The 18,117-nt window shown below is 41.4% G+C and overlaps 1 protein-coding gene across 1 annotated transcript in view; it reads left to right on the top strand.

The window, feature by feature from the left end:
• CDK6 (cyclin-dependent kinase 6) overlaps nucleotides 1-18,117 on the top strand; it is a 205,728-nt gene that overhangs the window by 143,828 nt on the left and 43,783 nt on the right. Inside the window, exon 4 of the mRNA XM_006779264.2 lies at nucleotides 1,994-2,103. Coding sequence (XP_006779327.2) covers nucleotides 1,994-2,103 — 110 coding nt within the window. The remainder of the gene's footprint in view (nucleotides 1-1,993; nucleotides 2,104-18,117) is intronic.

Here is an 18,117-nt window from a genome sequence, read left to right as displayed (position 1 = left end):
AGCCCCATGAATGACTCTGGTGTGTAGTTAGGGTTGAGAGCCCGTGGTGTGGTCTCATATGTGATGCAACTGTAGGGAATATGGACATACTGTGGGAGATGACGCTGGAAAGATATGTTGAAACCAAATGATAACTGAGTCACATTGTTTAGGTATTGTGGATCCATTTGTTTTCTTTTTTCATTTCTATTACATCACCAACCATCTCTCCCTTAGATATCAACCAGCTATTCCTTAAACCATGGTGGCGAACTGTTTTTTTTTTGCCCAAGGGCCATTTGGTTATTTATAACATCATTTGCAGGCCATATAGAATTATAAACTTAAAAATGAGTCTGCTATATTTAGTCAAACGTTTCATTAACTCGCCCCTAAGGCCTTGGCAGGGCCCAACAAATGATTTCTTGGGCCTTATACAGCCCTGGGGCCGGACATTCCCCACCCCTGCCTTAAATAAAACTTGACTCCTTGCATGAATTCAAAGCAAAACATGCTAAATGAGATGAAGAAGAGGAACCAGTCCAGAATCTCATTAGATATTGCTATATTATTACCCCAAAACTTAAAACATTTTATTATCACTCACAATTCTGTGGGTTGACTGGACTCAGCTGGGTAGGTCTCCTCCTCCAAGTGATATGGCAGGGGACACAGTCATCTAGACCCTAGATTCTAGAGGACCAAGTGGGCGTGAACATCAAGATGGTCCACTCCTATGGCTGTTGGTTGAGATCTCAGTTGAAGCTGTCGACCGGAACATCTTGTGGGCTTCTCACTGCAAGGCAGCTGGGTTCTCAGAGGAAGCATCCCAAGAGCAAGCATTCAGCCAGGTTCAGGCTGCCAGAATTCCTGTGACCTACCTAGTTGTGGTAGTCTCAGATGTCATTTCCACCACCTAAGGCCAGCTCAGATTCAGTGGAAAGTGGATTAGACTCCATCCTCTGATGAAAGAAGCAATGTGTGCATACAAGGAGAGAAGGAAATTGATGGCAGCCAGCTTTGGAGACTTATTACTGTAATCTTACTGTGCCAAGTCCTCTACCATCAAAATACATAAAGCAGAATATCAGGAAATTTCGACATCAGCAAAAATACAATTAGACAAAACAATAAGTAAGGATAAAAGGAATGTGAATAATATAAAAGGCTTATGTAATAGATAGGTGTGTTGCATTTCTTATCTGACAGTAAAGAACACACCTTCATTCCAGGCATCCATAAAATGTCTGCTCCCCCCAGAAAGAAGCCTTGAACCCTTACGTGCTCTTATAAATCTGAAGCCTTAATGATATGCTTTCCTCATCTCTCAACCTGGGAGAAATAATTACAGTTGTGTTTCATCTATTATTATACAGGGCTCTGTATCAAGCGGGGTTCTTCCCATTTGAGAATCCCTTCCTCTGGATGAGTTTTTTGCACCTGGTATAAATAATTGGGTTACACATGTCTCTTAAGTTCTTACTTTTTTAAATTTGTTTTCTGAAAAGATCAGCATTGAAGGAGGCTTTATTTTAATTCCCCAGAGTCTCGTGATCAGAGAAGTTTTGACTTATCCAGGGTGCTCTCTAGACTGCAGAGTCACATCCAGCAGCCACTGGAATCATCTTCTAACTTCCCAGTAATGCTATGCCTGGGAATTGAGCTGCAGTCATTGCCAATACATGTTTCCCATGTATTGTTTTGTAAGCCCCTTAAGAAAAAGGTAATCACTTTAAAGCAGGTGTTGTTGTTTTTTAAGTCTTTGCTTTGCTTTCTGAAATGCACATATTGTACCCTCCTAGTAAGACATGCAGAGTCTGAGGTAGGAACCCAGGTTGTGGTGGTGATGTCATTTCCTGGCCTGTCAGCGCTGAATCCTCGTTACCTATAGCTTCTATCGCAGTGTCCTCATCTGACCTTTCGGAATCGAATCTTGGCATTAAGCCACCCGGGATGAGGCATCAAAGCAAACAGCCGTCTCCCTCAGTAACGCCCGGCCCATTTGCCGTTGCAGGTCGTCACGCTGTGGTACCGGGCCCCCGAAGTCCTGCTGCAGTCCAGCTACGCCACCCCCGTGGACCTCTGGAGTGTCGGCTGCATATTCGCAGAAATGTTTCGTAGAAAGTAAGAAATGCCTTTGTCTCCCTCTCTCTTCCTTGGAAAGAAACTGGCTGGGTCTTGGGTCATTTAAGAAGCAGCACAGCCTTTCTGTTTCACGTAGGGTCACAGTTCCCAGATCCACCTGCTTCAGGCTGCCACGACCAGGCCAGCCCTGAACCCCCTTCTAGTCCGTATGGCATCCTGTTGTCTGACTGTGCCTTCCAGCTCTAGGAACTCTAGAAAAACACTCTACACTACAATTTGTTTTGTTTTGTTGCTGATAATAGGACATAGTGAACATGAAGCATGTTGATGGTATTTTTCAGTGAGGAAATAGCTTCAAGGTGGACTGTGTCCACAGGAAGAGGACCTGGGCTAAGTATGTGGAAATTTTGATGGTGAGAAAAAAAACAATGTTTAGGCTGAAGAGGAACAGACAAGGAAGATGTCAACACTATTTCAGAATGCTTTAATCCGTGGTTCTCAACCTTCTGGCCCTTTAAATACAGTTCCTGATGTTGTGACCCAACCATAAAATTATTTTCATTGCTACTTCATAACTGTAATGTTGCTACTGTTATGAATTGTAATGTAAATATCTGATATGCAGGATGGTCTTAGGTGACCCCTGTGAAAGAGTCGTTCGACCGCCAAAGGGGTCGCGACCCACAGGTTGAGAACCGCTGCTTTAAATGCTGTCATGTGGAGGAGAGATTAGGTATATTCGGGCAGGAGAGTGAGCAGGACGAGGACCAAAGATATTAAAATTACAGAAATAAATATTTTTGCTCAAAAGGGGGGCGGAATCTAATGAAGAAGAGGTTGGGGTTTGTGAAAATAGTGCATTCTCATTAGGTGTCCAAGAAGAGGCTGGACCACCACCCGGAGGTATTTTCAGTGGAATTCACAGGGTAGGTGGGTGGGATGACCTCAGGGCTCCTCTGACTCCAAGAGTCTGTGATTTGTTTGATTTTCAGGATATAAGAAATAACCAAACAATATAATGAAGATCTGCCAGGAAAATAATTCTTACCTAGGTACTAAATTCAGCCTGGTCAAAATTAAACAGAGAACCTAATTGTAATCTAATCTCTCCTTGTTTTCTATTTTTACTTCCATGGGAAAATGTGAGTTGAAAAGCTGAGTATATATTCCCGTTGGACATGTAATGTTCAAAATGAAGCTATATGATCGCTCACAAGAAGTGGTCAGCCATTGCTTGTTTGCTTGCTTGTTTGTTTGAACCAAATGAAGTTTTGTGCATATAATACATTTTGAGACCTATTTCTAGAACTCAGCAGATTTTTCTGTAGCTCACAAGAGGAGATCATGGCAAGGAAATCAAAGTACACAGATGTGTAATGCAGGCCTACTGTGTGCCAAGTTCAGGACCAAACCTCGTCCGTTATGCTATCTTTTGATTCTGCACAATAATAGACAAGTGAGGTATTGTGGTAAATTTATTTGTCTAATGTCAAGCAGCTTTTTAAAAAAAAAAATGTAGCAGGGGTACGATTCCAAAGAAACTCTGTGAGCTCTAATCCAATGTTGTTTTTCTACCAAAGAGGGAAGATAAAACATAATATTGAATTGCAGTGTTTTGCCAGGCAGACTGCATACAGGCATCCCTCCTTTTATTGAGCTCACAGGTGTTGTTTTTTCATCTTTATTGTTGAAAGTATTACGTATGTCCCCTTTTTTTCTCCCATTGACCCCTTATAGCCCTCCCCTACCCCCTACCCCAGGCCTCTACCACCCTATTGTCTGTGTCCATGGGTTATGCATACATGCGTACAAGTCAGATGTTGCTTTTTGTTTACAAATTGAAGGCGAGACCTTCCCACCAACAAAAAGATTATGACTCGCTTTACTGGCAATACTCAGGTTATTGCAGTGGTCTGGAACCGAACCACAATATCCCTGAGGTTTGTCTGAAGTGGTTTTGGAAGCGTGGTCCTTGGACCAGCAGCAGCAGCATCACTGGGGACCTGGTGAGAAACACAGGGTCTGAGGCCTCACCCCAGAACGACTGGATTAGGAGCTCTAGGGCTAGGGTCCAGCAGCCTGTGTGTTAACAAGCCCTCCGGATGATCCTCACTCACCCTCCATGGTAAGAACCACTGTGTTGGATGACGGGATCACCAGGGATGGGCATTCTTTAAATCCGGGGTGAGGAACCTTCTCTCTGCCAAGGGCCGTTTGGCTATTTATCACATCATTCACAGGCCATACAAAAATTATCGACTTAAAAATTAGCCTGCTATATTTGGTCAAATATTTAATTGACTCACCTCTAATGCCTTGGCAAGGCCAAACCAAATGATTTTGAGGGCCTTATACGGCCCATGGGCCGGATGTTCCCCACCCCTGCTTTAAATGTTCAGCTCTCAGGTTCTCCCTTCAAAGTCTGATTCTTTACTGAGCTGAGACCAGTCATTCTTGTTTTTTAAAGCGCCTCGTGTAATTCTTTTCATCAGACACGTGTGGAAAACATTGGGTTAAAGGCTTATGGTCAGAACAATTTCTGTCAATATTGCAGGGTGTGAGTTAGGACTGTCATTCCAGTTAATCCCAGGAATAAGTTGGTGTAGCTGGGAATTGATCAGAGAAATGTTTATTGGAATTGCATTTATTTGTCAAGAATTGTCCTCAAATGTAAAGATTGAGTCCTTTTGTTATGGCAGGAGTATGATTAGTTATTTTTCAATAGTACAAGACGTGAACACCACTCATAATTGATGACAACACCAATTTTCTTCTGAAAAATGTGAAAATAAATATAAAATTTAAGCTATATAGTGTTAAACATTCACTAGTAAGGAATTTGCTGTATTTGTAAGTATAGGTAGTCACCCCCTATGGAAATTTTTATTTCATAGTGTTAATACATTTCCACAGTGAGTTGGTAGTATAGATTGGTAATCTGGTTCCCAGTCTAGCTTGCAGAACCCTATATAACCTGCAACATATATGAAACATTATTTGTACTACTTCATCAAAATCTATTTTCTATTTATTACATTTTTTCATAGGGGAAAATTCATTGTATATTCCACTCCAAAATGACAGGATTGTGTTCTCATCCTAACATTGGGCCTGGGAAGAGGAACTCAGAGAAAGACTCCTTTGATAATAGCAGCAAAGTCTCTTCAGCTTGCCGGGAAATTGAGATATTGGGTAGAGACCCATTGGTCCTTCAGATGTGCACAAAAGAAAGCCTTACACAGAAATAGTAAACTGAGAAATAATTGCCTCTAGGGGAAAACAGTATCAGATTCCAGGCCGGTGCGCCTTTAAAGCTGAGGGGGAATGAAGCAGGGCCTGCCACACACCCTTCCTGGGGAGGACACCTTGTCTCCTAGATAGTTCCTGTCAGTTTGGCTGTGACCTTGCATACAGCCATGGGATCTGACCCTTGTTCCTGCTCAGTTCACGTTTGGCATTTCCTGTGATAACACTCAGATATCAGAATGTGCATGCTTCTTACTTATGCCAGATGTGTTCTGGAGTCCATCTTTCAGCTTGACCTGGTTCTGACCTGACTTTTGATTTAGTATTGACCCAAATGTGGAGTGTCCAGCTGAAAAGTCATAAGCCATAGATTCTAAAAGCAGACTTCCATAATTTTGTCATCTCTTCATGGTTATTGCCATATTCTTATGACAACTATACATACTTAATTTTTACCCTAAATCATTATTTTTATATTTAGCCTCATCTAAGGGAAAGTACATAAAATCACAGATCTGATGAGCCAGTTATTTATTTATCTAATATTCACTACAATATATATATAATATATGTATATACATTATATATACATATATATATACACACATATATATACACATATATATGTATGTATATAGTATAACCATTAAAATTATTAAGAAATCTAGTCCAGGTCCAACCTCTGAAATCATTTCATACCATCAGTGGTACATGTCACATGTTGGAAACCCTGTAACAGGTGTTTTTCATCTCGTCTACAAATAATTTATTGAGTGGTTACTATACGCAGGACGCTTCGTTAGAGGATTAACTTAAATCCTGGTGGGGAAGAGAGGCCAGAGCTGAGGTAAAAGCTCTGAATACGTGTAGGGTTCTAGAAATGGGGATAATGAGAAGACTAGAGGGAGGAAAGATTTCTCAGTGGAAGGCTAGGAGTCATGATTAACCTTCCTTCAAGGTCATACAAGGCTCACCATCCTCCATAACAGAGAGAGAAGAAAGAAGCTCAGGGCGTAACATGGATCTGTCATGTGGCAGACCCAGGCTGGGTCCTTTCCTTGCATTATCTCATTAAACCCACATTCATTCGAGGACTATTACCCAGTTTCCAGATGGCGAACTAGAGCCTTCCCCCAGGAGGATAAAGAACGTGCCCATGGCACACAGCTCTCAAGTGGCTGAACCACGTTTGAACCCAGGTCTGCCTGACTCTAACTTTGATTTTTCCACTCTGCCATGTTTCTGCCCTTGCTGTTGTTTTACCTATTAGGCCATATTTTTTTCTGGAATGTTCTGTATGTTATTACAATGTAGCAGCAATGATATTTTAGAGAGGTCAAGAAGCAAACCACACATTTAATAGCTTTGATTTCTAGTCTCTTCTATATTGCAAAGGTTGACCAGTTCTCTGTGATATTAAGGGGTGCGTGCCTTCTATTCTACAATAAAGTACCTAGGAGAAGTGAACTCAGTAAAAAAAAAAAAAATCTTAGGCAGATGGTTGCCAAAGAGCCAGAGAGTTTAAATACCATCTGTCACTATTATCTGGGTTTAATAATTGCCCACACTGACCCACAGTAGCATTCTGCAAAATAGAGAAGAGCTGGATTTTTTTTATCTTCCTCCTTTAGTTGTTCATTCATGGATAATCCAACTTTACTCCACATGGAGCTATCTTTTAATCCTAAAAAAAAAAAAACATTGCTACAACTGTGGTCAGTAGACAAGTAGCCAGCTTCAAGGATGGGATTGGGTGGATAGGACAGATGGATGGATGGGTGAGGTAGATTGATTTTTTTAACTTCATGGCAAGTTAATTTCACAGTTGTTAACTCTACAGATATCTATCGGTTACCTGGTGATCCTGGTCAGATCTGTTGTCTGTGGTTTGAAACTGTGAGGTTTTCCAGGTTATAGCAAAGTCTTAAAAAGAAAATACACATTTAAAAAATAAAACATGCTACTAATTCGTTGAATGTGGAGATTGTGGTAAACAGATAGTAATTCTTAGAAGTTCTGAGTTGCCAACACTACTGATCCCTAGCTAAGAAATGCCAAATGCCGCCAGGAAGAATATAATAAACACAGTCACTGTTAGAAAGAAAGAAACATGGCTTCATGGTTTTATTACCCAATGTATGGTGGCCTGTCTAGGCTTGCCGTCATTGGGTTCTATGAATTAAACACCCAGTAGTTGAGAAACTAACAGTAAAACTGTCCTTTGTGGCTGAGTGGTCTGTGAGCAAATGTCTTTAAAATGTCACTGAGCGGCTTGCCAATTTTCCCATTGGTTACGGACTCAGCTGTTTCCCCATATTTGAGTGGTCTCCTTTAAGGCCTAAACTAAATGAGGACCTTTCCGGCTGACCTGAACACCAAGGCACCAGAAAGCAAGCCCTCATCTGTGAGAGGAAACTCCTCACCTCAGCTTAGGTCAGCACATGTGTGTGGAAACCAAGGCACTCAGCTGGACCTCGAGATTTCTTATGTCTTCTAGGATATTTCCTGCACCATTGTTTCTCTTTCTCTCTCTCTCTCTCTCTCTCTCTCTCTCTCTCTCTCTCTCTCTCTCTCTTTTTCCCCTCCCCCCTCCACCTTCCCTCCTTCCAACCAAATGGGGAAAACTCCAAAGAAGCATTTTCTTTAGTAAGGATATGCCCAAGATAGAATCCAGGAAAAGAACTGATCTTGGGTGAATAATGCATGCAGGGGAAAAGAATAAATTAGTGCTTTTTAATGTAATCAGCATTGATTTCTCCTCTTCTTAATGTGTATCTTACTTTAACATGGATTTGAAGAATACACTTGTTCTCATGACTTACACTGAGAAGCCACCATTAGGCCTCACATCTCCCTACGGGGGCAGGTGTGCTGCCCTTCAGCTCCCCAACCCCATGCCTCTCCAGTCTGACACCCTGGGTCTGCCTGTTTTGTGGTCTTCTCCTTAAACTAGATTTTCTCTTGGTAGTCCTCTTCCTGCCATTCCTCCATCATGTCCTTCCCTCCAATTTCCCAAGTCATTGCTTCCCTTTTACTGACAACTACTGTCCTTGCCTACTTCCCAAGGTCTTATTTCTGTTCTGAGCAACCCTCTTCTCCCTCCTCTGGCTCTCAACTTGAATCCCTTCCACTCTGCCTCTTGGAGTCCCTGTCCTGAGGCACAGGTTGCCCTCTTCCTGAACTTTTCCTCACAATCGCCTTCTTCAAGGTAACTAAATCCAGGCATTTTCCCTCAGAAGGGAATTGGGATGTTCTAATCCATCAACCCATCTGCTGCTTGGGAGCACTATACTGCCAGAGCCTCTCAACTTTTTGCCATCCTCTCCTACTCCCTCTCCCCAGTCTTAATTTCATCACCTGTCCCATTCAGAACCTGTGATTTTTTTAAAGTGTAGAACTACACATAGGGTTAGAAGCAGTGTTCCTGATGGAAGTGCTTTGCACCGAGGAGGAGACCGCAGTTTGAGGGCTCTGAGTGACTCAGCTTGAATGCTCCCGGTCCCCCAGCTTGTACTTAAGTCTTCAGTAACCTTCTGATGAACTCATGTCCACTGTTCCCTTCTCAGAGGCACTGCATCTCAGAGGTCATTATTATCCAAATACTCCACATTTAAAAGAAAGCTCTGCTTTCAGACAGAAGTAAGGGCAACTGGAACACACATGTTGGTTCAGCATTGCCATCTGGGCCTTTGGTGGGCACATCTCCTCTCCCCCGGCTCCCCCCTGCTTAGTTTCAGACCCAGTCCGGTACTACAATTCCCTCCCTGTCCATCCCCCACAGTCCTTAAGCCCCAATCTATTCCCACACTCCCAAGCCAGCATTTAGCCTCATCTCTAGTTAATTGAGATGAGTGAGGCTATCCCAAGTGAGTTCCTCAATGTTCCTTCTTTCAACTCAAAAATCTCTATTCATCTTCATCCTGTCCTGTTTCTGAGAAGGACGCCTTCTCCCTCCTTCCCAGGCAAATCCCTCAACCTGTGATCTTGACCCTACTCTGCTTCTACCCTCCCCCCATCCATCATCTACTTCTGATTTGCCTCTTCAGCAGCTCCCCATGTAGTAGTAGCTCTCATCCCTCCATCCTGGAAGAGACCTCACTCCTCCTTCAGTGCCCATAGTCTTTTCCTCCTTCCTTCATGGGCAAACTTCTTAAAAAGAATAGTGTCTCTACATGCAGCTTCTACTTCTTCACCACTTGTTCATCACTTAAATCATCCAAGTCATTGGTACAAATAATGCATAATATTTACTGGGCACTTGCTATGAGCTAAGCACTGTATTTGGTGCCTTAAAATATAATGTGAGCCACCATGTAATTTTAAATGTTCTAGGAGCCACATTTTTTTAAGTATATTTTATTGATTTTTTTACAGAGAGGAAGGGAGAGAGATAGAGAGTTAGAAACATCGACGAGAGAGAAACATTGATCAGCTGCCTCCTGCACACCTCTGCTAGGGATGTGCCCGCAACCAAGGTACATGCCCTTGACCGGAATTGAACCTGGGACCTTTCAGTCCGCAGGCCAACGCTCTATCCACTGAGCCAAACCGGTTAGGGCAAGGAGCCACATTTTTTAATGGTAAAAAGAAACAGGTAAAATTAGTTTTAATAGTATATTTTATTTAACATAATATGTCCAAAATATTCTTATTTCAACACGCAGTAGGTACAAAAATTTGAACAAATGCGAACTAGCCCCATTTCAAGTGCTCAGGAGCCACATGTACTGTGTTGGACAGCACAGGTCTACACCATCCAAATAAAAGGATACATTAAAGAAGAAACAGTCAACTTGCATTTATCGGGAAAGGAAGAGAAAGCAAGTCATTGCCCTTCTACTCTAGGCTCATTGGTTTCTCAAGCTTCTGTCTCGTATGTTATCATCTTTTCTAGTTCGGGTAGGGTCCTTGTCTGTAAAAACAGATGAGCTGAGGTTGAGGCAGCTGCTCGGCCTTTGTGCCCTGAAGTAGTGGCACTCGAGTGCCAGCCTTCGAGTGTGCTCATCATCACTGGCAGATCTTCCCCAGTCTGTGCTCTTTAAAAAACACTTCCACCTGGGAGCCTCACAGTGTCTGTGATCCATCACGCCACATGCCACTTTCAGAAACAAGAATTCCTGAGGGAAGGAACAAGTTAGGAGACCTAGATGCCAGTTAGGTTTATTTTTTTAAAAATTACCACAAAGTAAAGTAGGTTGGTTGCAAAAATGTCAGATAGTACTGAAGTATAAAAAGTGAATATTGTCTTTACTCCCACCCAAAATCCACTTCCCAAAGATGACCCCCCGATATACTTTCAGATCATCCTAATTGCAAATTCAGAGGTGTGTGTTTTTATAAGTACATGTTTACATATGCACATGTGCACATGTGCAAATTTCCGTCACAGAGATGAACTTATACTATACACCATTCTCTTCTGTACAGTGCCTTATTCATTTTATTTTTTTGTAATATATTGTGTCAGATCATGGAAATCTAACTTATTCTTAAAGTGCTAAATAATTGTCCATTCATTTATTTCATAATTTAATTTCTCGTTGATGGGCACTTAGAGGTTGTTTGTTTGTGGTCTCATTACAAACAATGTTGCCGTAAAATCCTTGTGCTTATTTGTGGAACATTTACCCAAGTATTTCTGTATGGTGAATTCCAGAAGCGAAATTACAGGGTCCAAACTGCCCTCCAAAAAGCTTCAAGTAAACTGTTTTTAGCTTAAGATGGGAGATGGGATTGAGATTCTCAAAGATTAAGGAAGGTTGTCACCCAGCCGGTGTTGCTCAGTGGTTGAGCATAGACCTATGAACCAGGAGATCACAGTTCAGTCAGGGTATATGCCCAGGTTGTGGGCTCGATCCCTAGTGGGGTTGTGCAGGGGGCAGCCTATCAATGATTCTCTCTCATCATTAATGTTTCTATCTCTCTCTTCCTCTTCCTCTCCGAAATCAATGAAAATATTTTTTGTAAAAAAGGAGAGAGTAAAACACGAGACTCTTATGTAAGCCTTGGCTACCCCTCTACCCAATTTAAAAATAATATCCAGAGGAAAATGTAAATGAATATGGTAATTTTATAAAAAGCTGTTGTTAAGCTTGACTTGAAGCATCTTTCAACTGAAAAATTCACTGTGGGTTTCCTTTTTATCAGTTGTGTAGCAATAGGGACCGAGTCAACCACATTTTATCAGTTAAGAAAATTGTCTTAAGATAAAGTTCCAAGCAGTTTTCAAACTAGTTTTTCCAGTGCGCAGACATCAGGAAGACCCTTCTGCAGAGTTACAGAGTGCCTCGGCTTGGAGAATAATGTGGACTGGGTTCTGTCTGATCTTCTTCTAGGAAGGACCTGGAGCCTGGGCCCTCTCTTCCTTCTAAGTCTTTTTCTTTTTAATTGATTTTTAGAGAGAGAAAGGAGACAACATAGATTTGTTATTTCATTTATTTATGCATTCATTGGTTGATTCTTGTATGTGTCCTGACCAGGGCTTGAACCTGCAACCTTGGCATATTGGGATGAAGCTCTAACCAACTGAGCTACCTGGCCAAGGCCCTTCTAAGTCTTCTTCATCGCCAAACCTCATGCATCTTTACTTCAGATTTTTTCTTCTGGGTCTACTCATTGGACTAACCCTGGAAACCCTTACATTAGTCCCTCCCTCTAAATAAGAAAAGAATCAGATGAACAGTCTCCGTTCTACCTGGGTCATCAAGTCTCCGGTCTTTCTGGTCCCATTTGCCAACTATTGATTTGTATAAAAAAAATTAGTTTGACGCAAGAAGCCACCATTTCTTACTATAAAGCACTGGCAGAGAAAGTTGCTGTTTTGTACACTGAAAGCCATCTCTTACCAGTCTAATCCTCAGTGGGTGGCAAACTTCTCACCATGGTCTCCTGGCTCTCATGTGCTAGGGGTGCTTCCCATCCCTACAAAATAAGAAGTACCAGGCACCAATAAAATAATTTTAGCTAGAGCTGGGACATCTGATCTGAGGAGAGTCTGGCCTTGGTAACTTCTTCAAAGCATGCCATTATATTACATTTGTTGTTTTATAACATTCATGCAAATTTACTAGACAAGACAATAAATAGAGTGAACAGTGCAAGGTATTTCAAATAAATGTAAATGTGTGAGATTTTGTTGTATACCTAAGTAATTTTCCCCAGCACAGTCCTAAGGTGCTAAATTATAACAAATGGTAAAATGTGACAAAAGATTATGCTTGATCTTGTCCTCAAATGGTAGACTGTAGTGACAAGCTGTTGGAAACTCCATGTAACCCACTGCTGTGGGGTGGTCTGTGTCTGTCTGATACCCGTGCTCCATTGTTTTGCACCAAATTCCTGCCTCCCGTCTGGCCTCCCATGGTGGCTAGAGGAGCTGGTGTCTGATAAGACCCAGTACTTGGCTTAACTGAGAATAATAGGGCATTTTTCTTATAGAAATAAAAGATACTACCCAGTTTTCTTTCTTTCCCTCCCTTTATCTCTTTTTCTCCTCTTCCCTTCCTCCAAACTTCTCCTATTCTCTTTTGTCCCTCTTGCTCTTTCTCTCTTTTCTGACTCTGTCTTTCTATTCCTTTACTTCCTGCCAGTTTAACCATGGGAAGTACTGAGCATTCCACATGACCTTCTGCATATAGTATTGCGTTTCTGATTTATTGTTCCAGTTTTGCTGGCTATATTCAATCTACAGGTATTAGAATTTACTCAGAGATAGGCTTAAGACTTGTTGGCTGCTTAGGGGGTGTGTGTATGTGTGTGTGTGTGTGTGTGTGTGTGTGTGTGCATGCGCACACACACAAGCACTTTTATAAAACCAGGAATATGGTAAATGTATTTCTGAATCTTATTCTTATTTTCTTATAAACATTTTGTGAAGTCTTAATATGAGAAAGAAAGGTCTGATAGACAACTACAGACATGTGGGCTGTATTTACTTGCAAATTGAAATATTCAAAATGGCAGTTTTCCATTGGAAATTGGATTTTACTATGAGCTGGATTGAATACTACCAGCTCTTCTCTTATCACTGGCACAGTTAGAGTTTGCTGGACATTCTCGGTCCAAAACCTGGGAGATCCAAAACTTTGGAAGTCAGGCATCAGGAGCCTGCCAAGTGTGTTTGTACTATGTTACCCCATCATTTAATTGTTAATAATTTGACATACTAATACATATTCAGAAGTAATCTGGAAGTCACTCCCTTTGTCGGTTTTGCTTGTCAGAGTCATATTGAGTTCTCCAGGTATCAGCATGCAATAAAGTTAATTTCAAAGGCACGCAGTTAAGTAGTACTTAGCCCCAATAAAAAAAATGGCAAAATTATTTGGAAGAATTCCCATTTTTCCAGAACAAGATTAAAAACCCATTTGATGACTCAGGTTTGTTAGGTGTACATGGCAATAGTTAAACTGGCCTTTCCCCTCCCTCATTCCTTTGTTTCAGAAACACAAGGTTGATTTCAGTTAAAAAAAAAAATGGGCAGCTGTTCCCAACACTTTTCTTGTCCATATCTCCACAGTGTTGTTGACTCCCCTCTGCCATCAGAATTATATCTCTTTCTCTCTCGGATAGGCATACAAATATCAGGAAAACATGCAGAATGGGATCAGGAGTTCAGGAGGTGAGAAGAATGGGTTAGCTAATAGGTAGAGACAGAGACGTCAAAGCAATATTAGATGAGATGTGAGATATAAAAATCGATCTAAGAGCTACTCAGAGAGCATTAAGTGATTTCAAAATAAGTTCAGAATAATGCCTACATTGCGTTGACTACAAGTTGTCTAGGTAGATTGCCCCTCTTAGAGGTAAGAATACAAACTAAAAAAATAAAAACCTGTGCCTTTGAAAAAAATGACTGCACAAGGCAAGTAACATTATCCAGAAGCCTAAAGAATAGATACAAAACTCTGAAAATGATTAACTATCAAAGTCAGAAGAAAAAAACTTTAAAATCAGTAGACTGACTCAAATGAATGCTACAAGACATACTCTCTAAAACAGAAACGGAAGGCCACAAGAATTAAACATTCTGAAATGTAAAAACAGCAAGTGAGATGGGAGGGGAGATGAATGCGCTGTGGCATTATAAGAAAATCCAGTGCACTGGCACAATTAAAATGTGAGGAGGGAGTAGAAATTAGAATTGATACTGTAGGAAGTAGAATCAGAACATTGAGGAAAAGAATAAAACTGTGAGAAAATGACAAATATGAAGGGTAGACGATAGAAATCTGGCCTACGAAATTGACGGTCTTAAAATGCAGTAATCAAAAACATAATGAAAGAAGCATGTTCTAAACTGAGATAAAACTCGAGTATGTGAATTAAAAGGTCTCACAATATTTGGGGAGAAATCATTGAAAAAAAGGCACTGGTATTTGGGACACTCAGGGCAATGAGTATAGCAAACTCAGTTTGGATCGACTAAAGAATAAATAAATTGTTTGGCTCACATAAACAGTGATTCCAGAGATAGGTGAGCGTCAGGTTTTTCTTAATCCAGAAGCTACAGCTCCATTTCTTTAAGATTCCATTTTCTGTGTCTTGGCATCTCCAAAGACTGTCTTATCTCATGGCAAAGTGATTATGGTAGTTCCAGTTTCTCAGACGAGGACACTGAAGACACACACCAGGACACTCAGACAAAAAATGCATTCCTCTGTGCCTGGGGTCCAAACAGGAGTCCTGAATTCCTCCTTGGGACTGTTTGTGACATACGCCCTCCCTTGAAGCAGGGACTGAGACCCGAGAAATGGAATCTGGTGATCAGATAGATGGTAGTCTGGAAACACCAGGTTCTGCTACCAGGTGAAAGGGAAAAATGGATAACGGGGAGGCAACCCATGAAATCCACCGCAGAGGCTGAAACAAAGCACAGGGTGGCACATGCTTGAGTTTCATGGAGAAAGAAAAAACCCTAAAAGGGCCCAATAAATTTATGTGAAAGCTATACAGAAAGGAAGGAAAGTCACGCTGGCCTCAGACTTCTCTCTTATTTACCTAAAGCCAGAGGGAAATAGAGAAACATCTGTAGCTTTGTGAGGGAACACCTGTGACCCAAGAACTTTGTTCCCAAGCAGGTTGTCCTAAATGTGCACAGACAACAGAAAGGCTCCGATAGGCAAGGATTCGGTTATTGTTTTGTTCGTTTGTTTGTTACACACTAACTGATTTGGATGTACTTGAGCTAAGAGGGTTAGCAAAATTAGCACATCAAGGATGGTAGGCCGCAGGATGGAAGGACTGGTAGGATTCTCTGAGGGATTGTCTACAGAGCCAACACCCAACTCTTCACCAAATTCTGAAGAGACCCGTGATTTCAGCAGACCTCGCTTGTTTGTACTGGCCGTACTAATAACCCTATAGGAATGTGGTTGGGTTAGTATATTTTTTACCACAGCATCTGGATGAAGCTTAAAGCAAATAATTTCATTATGAATTAATAGTCCTTATTATGAGAATAGCCCTATAATTGGACTTCTGAAATACCCCTGAAAAAGCTTCAGGCAGAATGTACCACCAGATTTGAAAGTCTAATTACATATGACTAAAATCATGTTTTTAGCCCACCTATGGCTAGGAAGAAATGGTCTCTAAAGAAATGGCCTCTAAAAAAATAGAGAAGAGTAGGTGAAAGTGAAAAACAAAACAAAAGATGAAATGGAAAAAGAGATGAATTGGATAAGAAGCAATTATAAAGACCTAAAGTGGAGCAGCCAAATTACAGTCCTTCGGAGGCACAAAGAGCAGAACTGACACGTGGGAGAACTGAGGAAGTGATGCGAACGCAAACTGGGTTAACTGTTCAGGTGGGTGATTTGCTCCTTCAGATAGTATAATTTCTGGCATTTTCCCATTTTGCTTTAACACTATATTTCTCTATTTAAGGGTTATATTAACACCAAAATGAAATTAAAATATTCAACATTAGTCGAATTGCTTAATAACAATGAATTGGTACATTTATGAGGAGGATTGAAATACGAACATGTGTGTGCTGTATAGAATCCCTCCCCTAGAAGGGAGTGCTAATTCTCATGTTATTCAGGCTTTTGGATGTCTTACTGCGCCCCTTACTCACTGTTAGGATATTGACATACTTTCATCCCATTGGTAAAATAGCCACTGCTCCCTAGGTGCCCCTGCCTCTCTCCCAAGATATCCAGGGTCTCCTTGGGAACCAACTAAAGGGTTAGAGCCAGTATACCAAGAATTCTGTTCCTCGTTATGTTAAGCGAAATAAGCCAGTCAGAGAAAGATAAATATCACATGATCTCACTCATTTGTGGGATATAACGAACAACATAAACTGATGAACAAAAATAGAACCAGAGTCATAGAAGCATCGAATAGACTGCCAAACCTATGAGGGAAAGCTGGGGTTGAGGGGGTAAGAGATCAACCAAAGGACTTGTATGCATGCATATGAGCATAACCATTGGACACAGACAGGGGGATAGGGGGGTGCTAGCACATGCTGGGGGGTGGGGGCTGCCTGGGAGAGGTCAATGGGGGGAAAAGGAGACTTATGTAATACTTTAAACAAAAAAGAATTTTAAAAAATTCTGCTCCTGCCCTTACATGTTAGAAAAAACTTTTTTTAATGTTACCTCAGGCTATGGAGATGCATTCCTAGAAATATATATTTGTAGTAATTCCTTTAGTCCCCTGAAGTCATCCTATGCTTCTGACTGTCAGTTTCTTCCAGCCACCATTGCTGATCTAGCAATCCTTTATGCTTTTTATATCAAAGGCCTTCTACAATGTTTCCTGGACCTAAATGTCTCTGGAAACAGGGTAGAACTTGGCATTTAACATTAAGCTATGAAAATCTTTGTTTCGTTTGTTTTTGTGTTGTTGTTGTTGTTTTGAGGCAGGGTTAGCATTAATATTCACCACCGTTAGCCATCTTGGCACAGAAACATTCACCAAAAGTTGTACCTAGAATGGACCCTAAATATGTCTATACCCAAACCCCTATGAATTTGTTTCATTATAATGGCAAAGGGGATTTTGCACATGTAATTAAGGTTTTAAATCTTAAAATAAAGAGATTATTCTGAATTATCTGGGTGGGTCTAATAATAAGGTTTCGTTAAACCAGCGGTCGCCAACCTTTCGGACCTCACAGACCACCAGTAAGTAGTCCACAGACCACCGGTTGGCGATTGCTGGATTAATCACACACCTCTTTCTCAGGCTAGAGGCAGGAAGATGGGGCAGGAGGGGCAGTCAGAGAGATTCCAAATGTGAGGCTTTGGCCTTCTGTTGCTGCCGTAAGAACTGAAGAGAGTCCTCTAAGAGCTAAGGGCCACCCCAGCTTACAGCCAGCAAGCAAACAGGGACCTCAGCGTAACAACCACATCAAACTGAATGAGGTGGGAATTTAGTCATCCCCAGAACTTCCAGAATGAATCACAGCCCTACCAACACCTTGATTTCAGCTTTGTAAGACTCTGAAGTGGAGAACCAGCCGAGCCAAGCCTTACCTGGACTTTTGACCCACAGATCTGTGCAATGAATCATGGGTGTTGCTCTAAACCCGTAAGTTTGTTAGAGCGACAATATAAAATTAACACACCAACATATCAAATAATGGCAACATGACAAAAAAACAACAACAACAACAACAAGAGGACACAGTGGAATTAAGAGTAAGCATTGCAGAACACACAACTCAGAATGGCTGTTGAAGTGCTCTTGCTAAGAATGCCGGTACCGTGAGTAGCACCAGTTCCAAAGGCCAAAAGCACCCAGTGTGATCCTGCCCTCAGTGCTCAACTAAGAGTTTACAAAATATTGGGTGTT

This window comes from Myotis davidii, unplaced genomic scaffold (assembly GCF_000327345.1).
Source record: "Myotis davidii unplaced genomic scaffold, ASM32734v1 scaffold187, whole genome shotgun sequence".
Classification (NCBI taxonomy): Eukaryota; Metazoa; Chordata; class Mammalia; order Chiroptera; family Vespertilionidae; genus Myotis; species Myotis davidii.
This window is presented reverse-complemented; position numbering and strand designations above follow the sequence as displayed.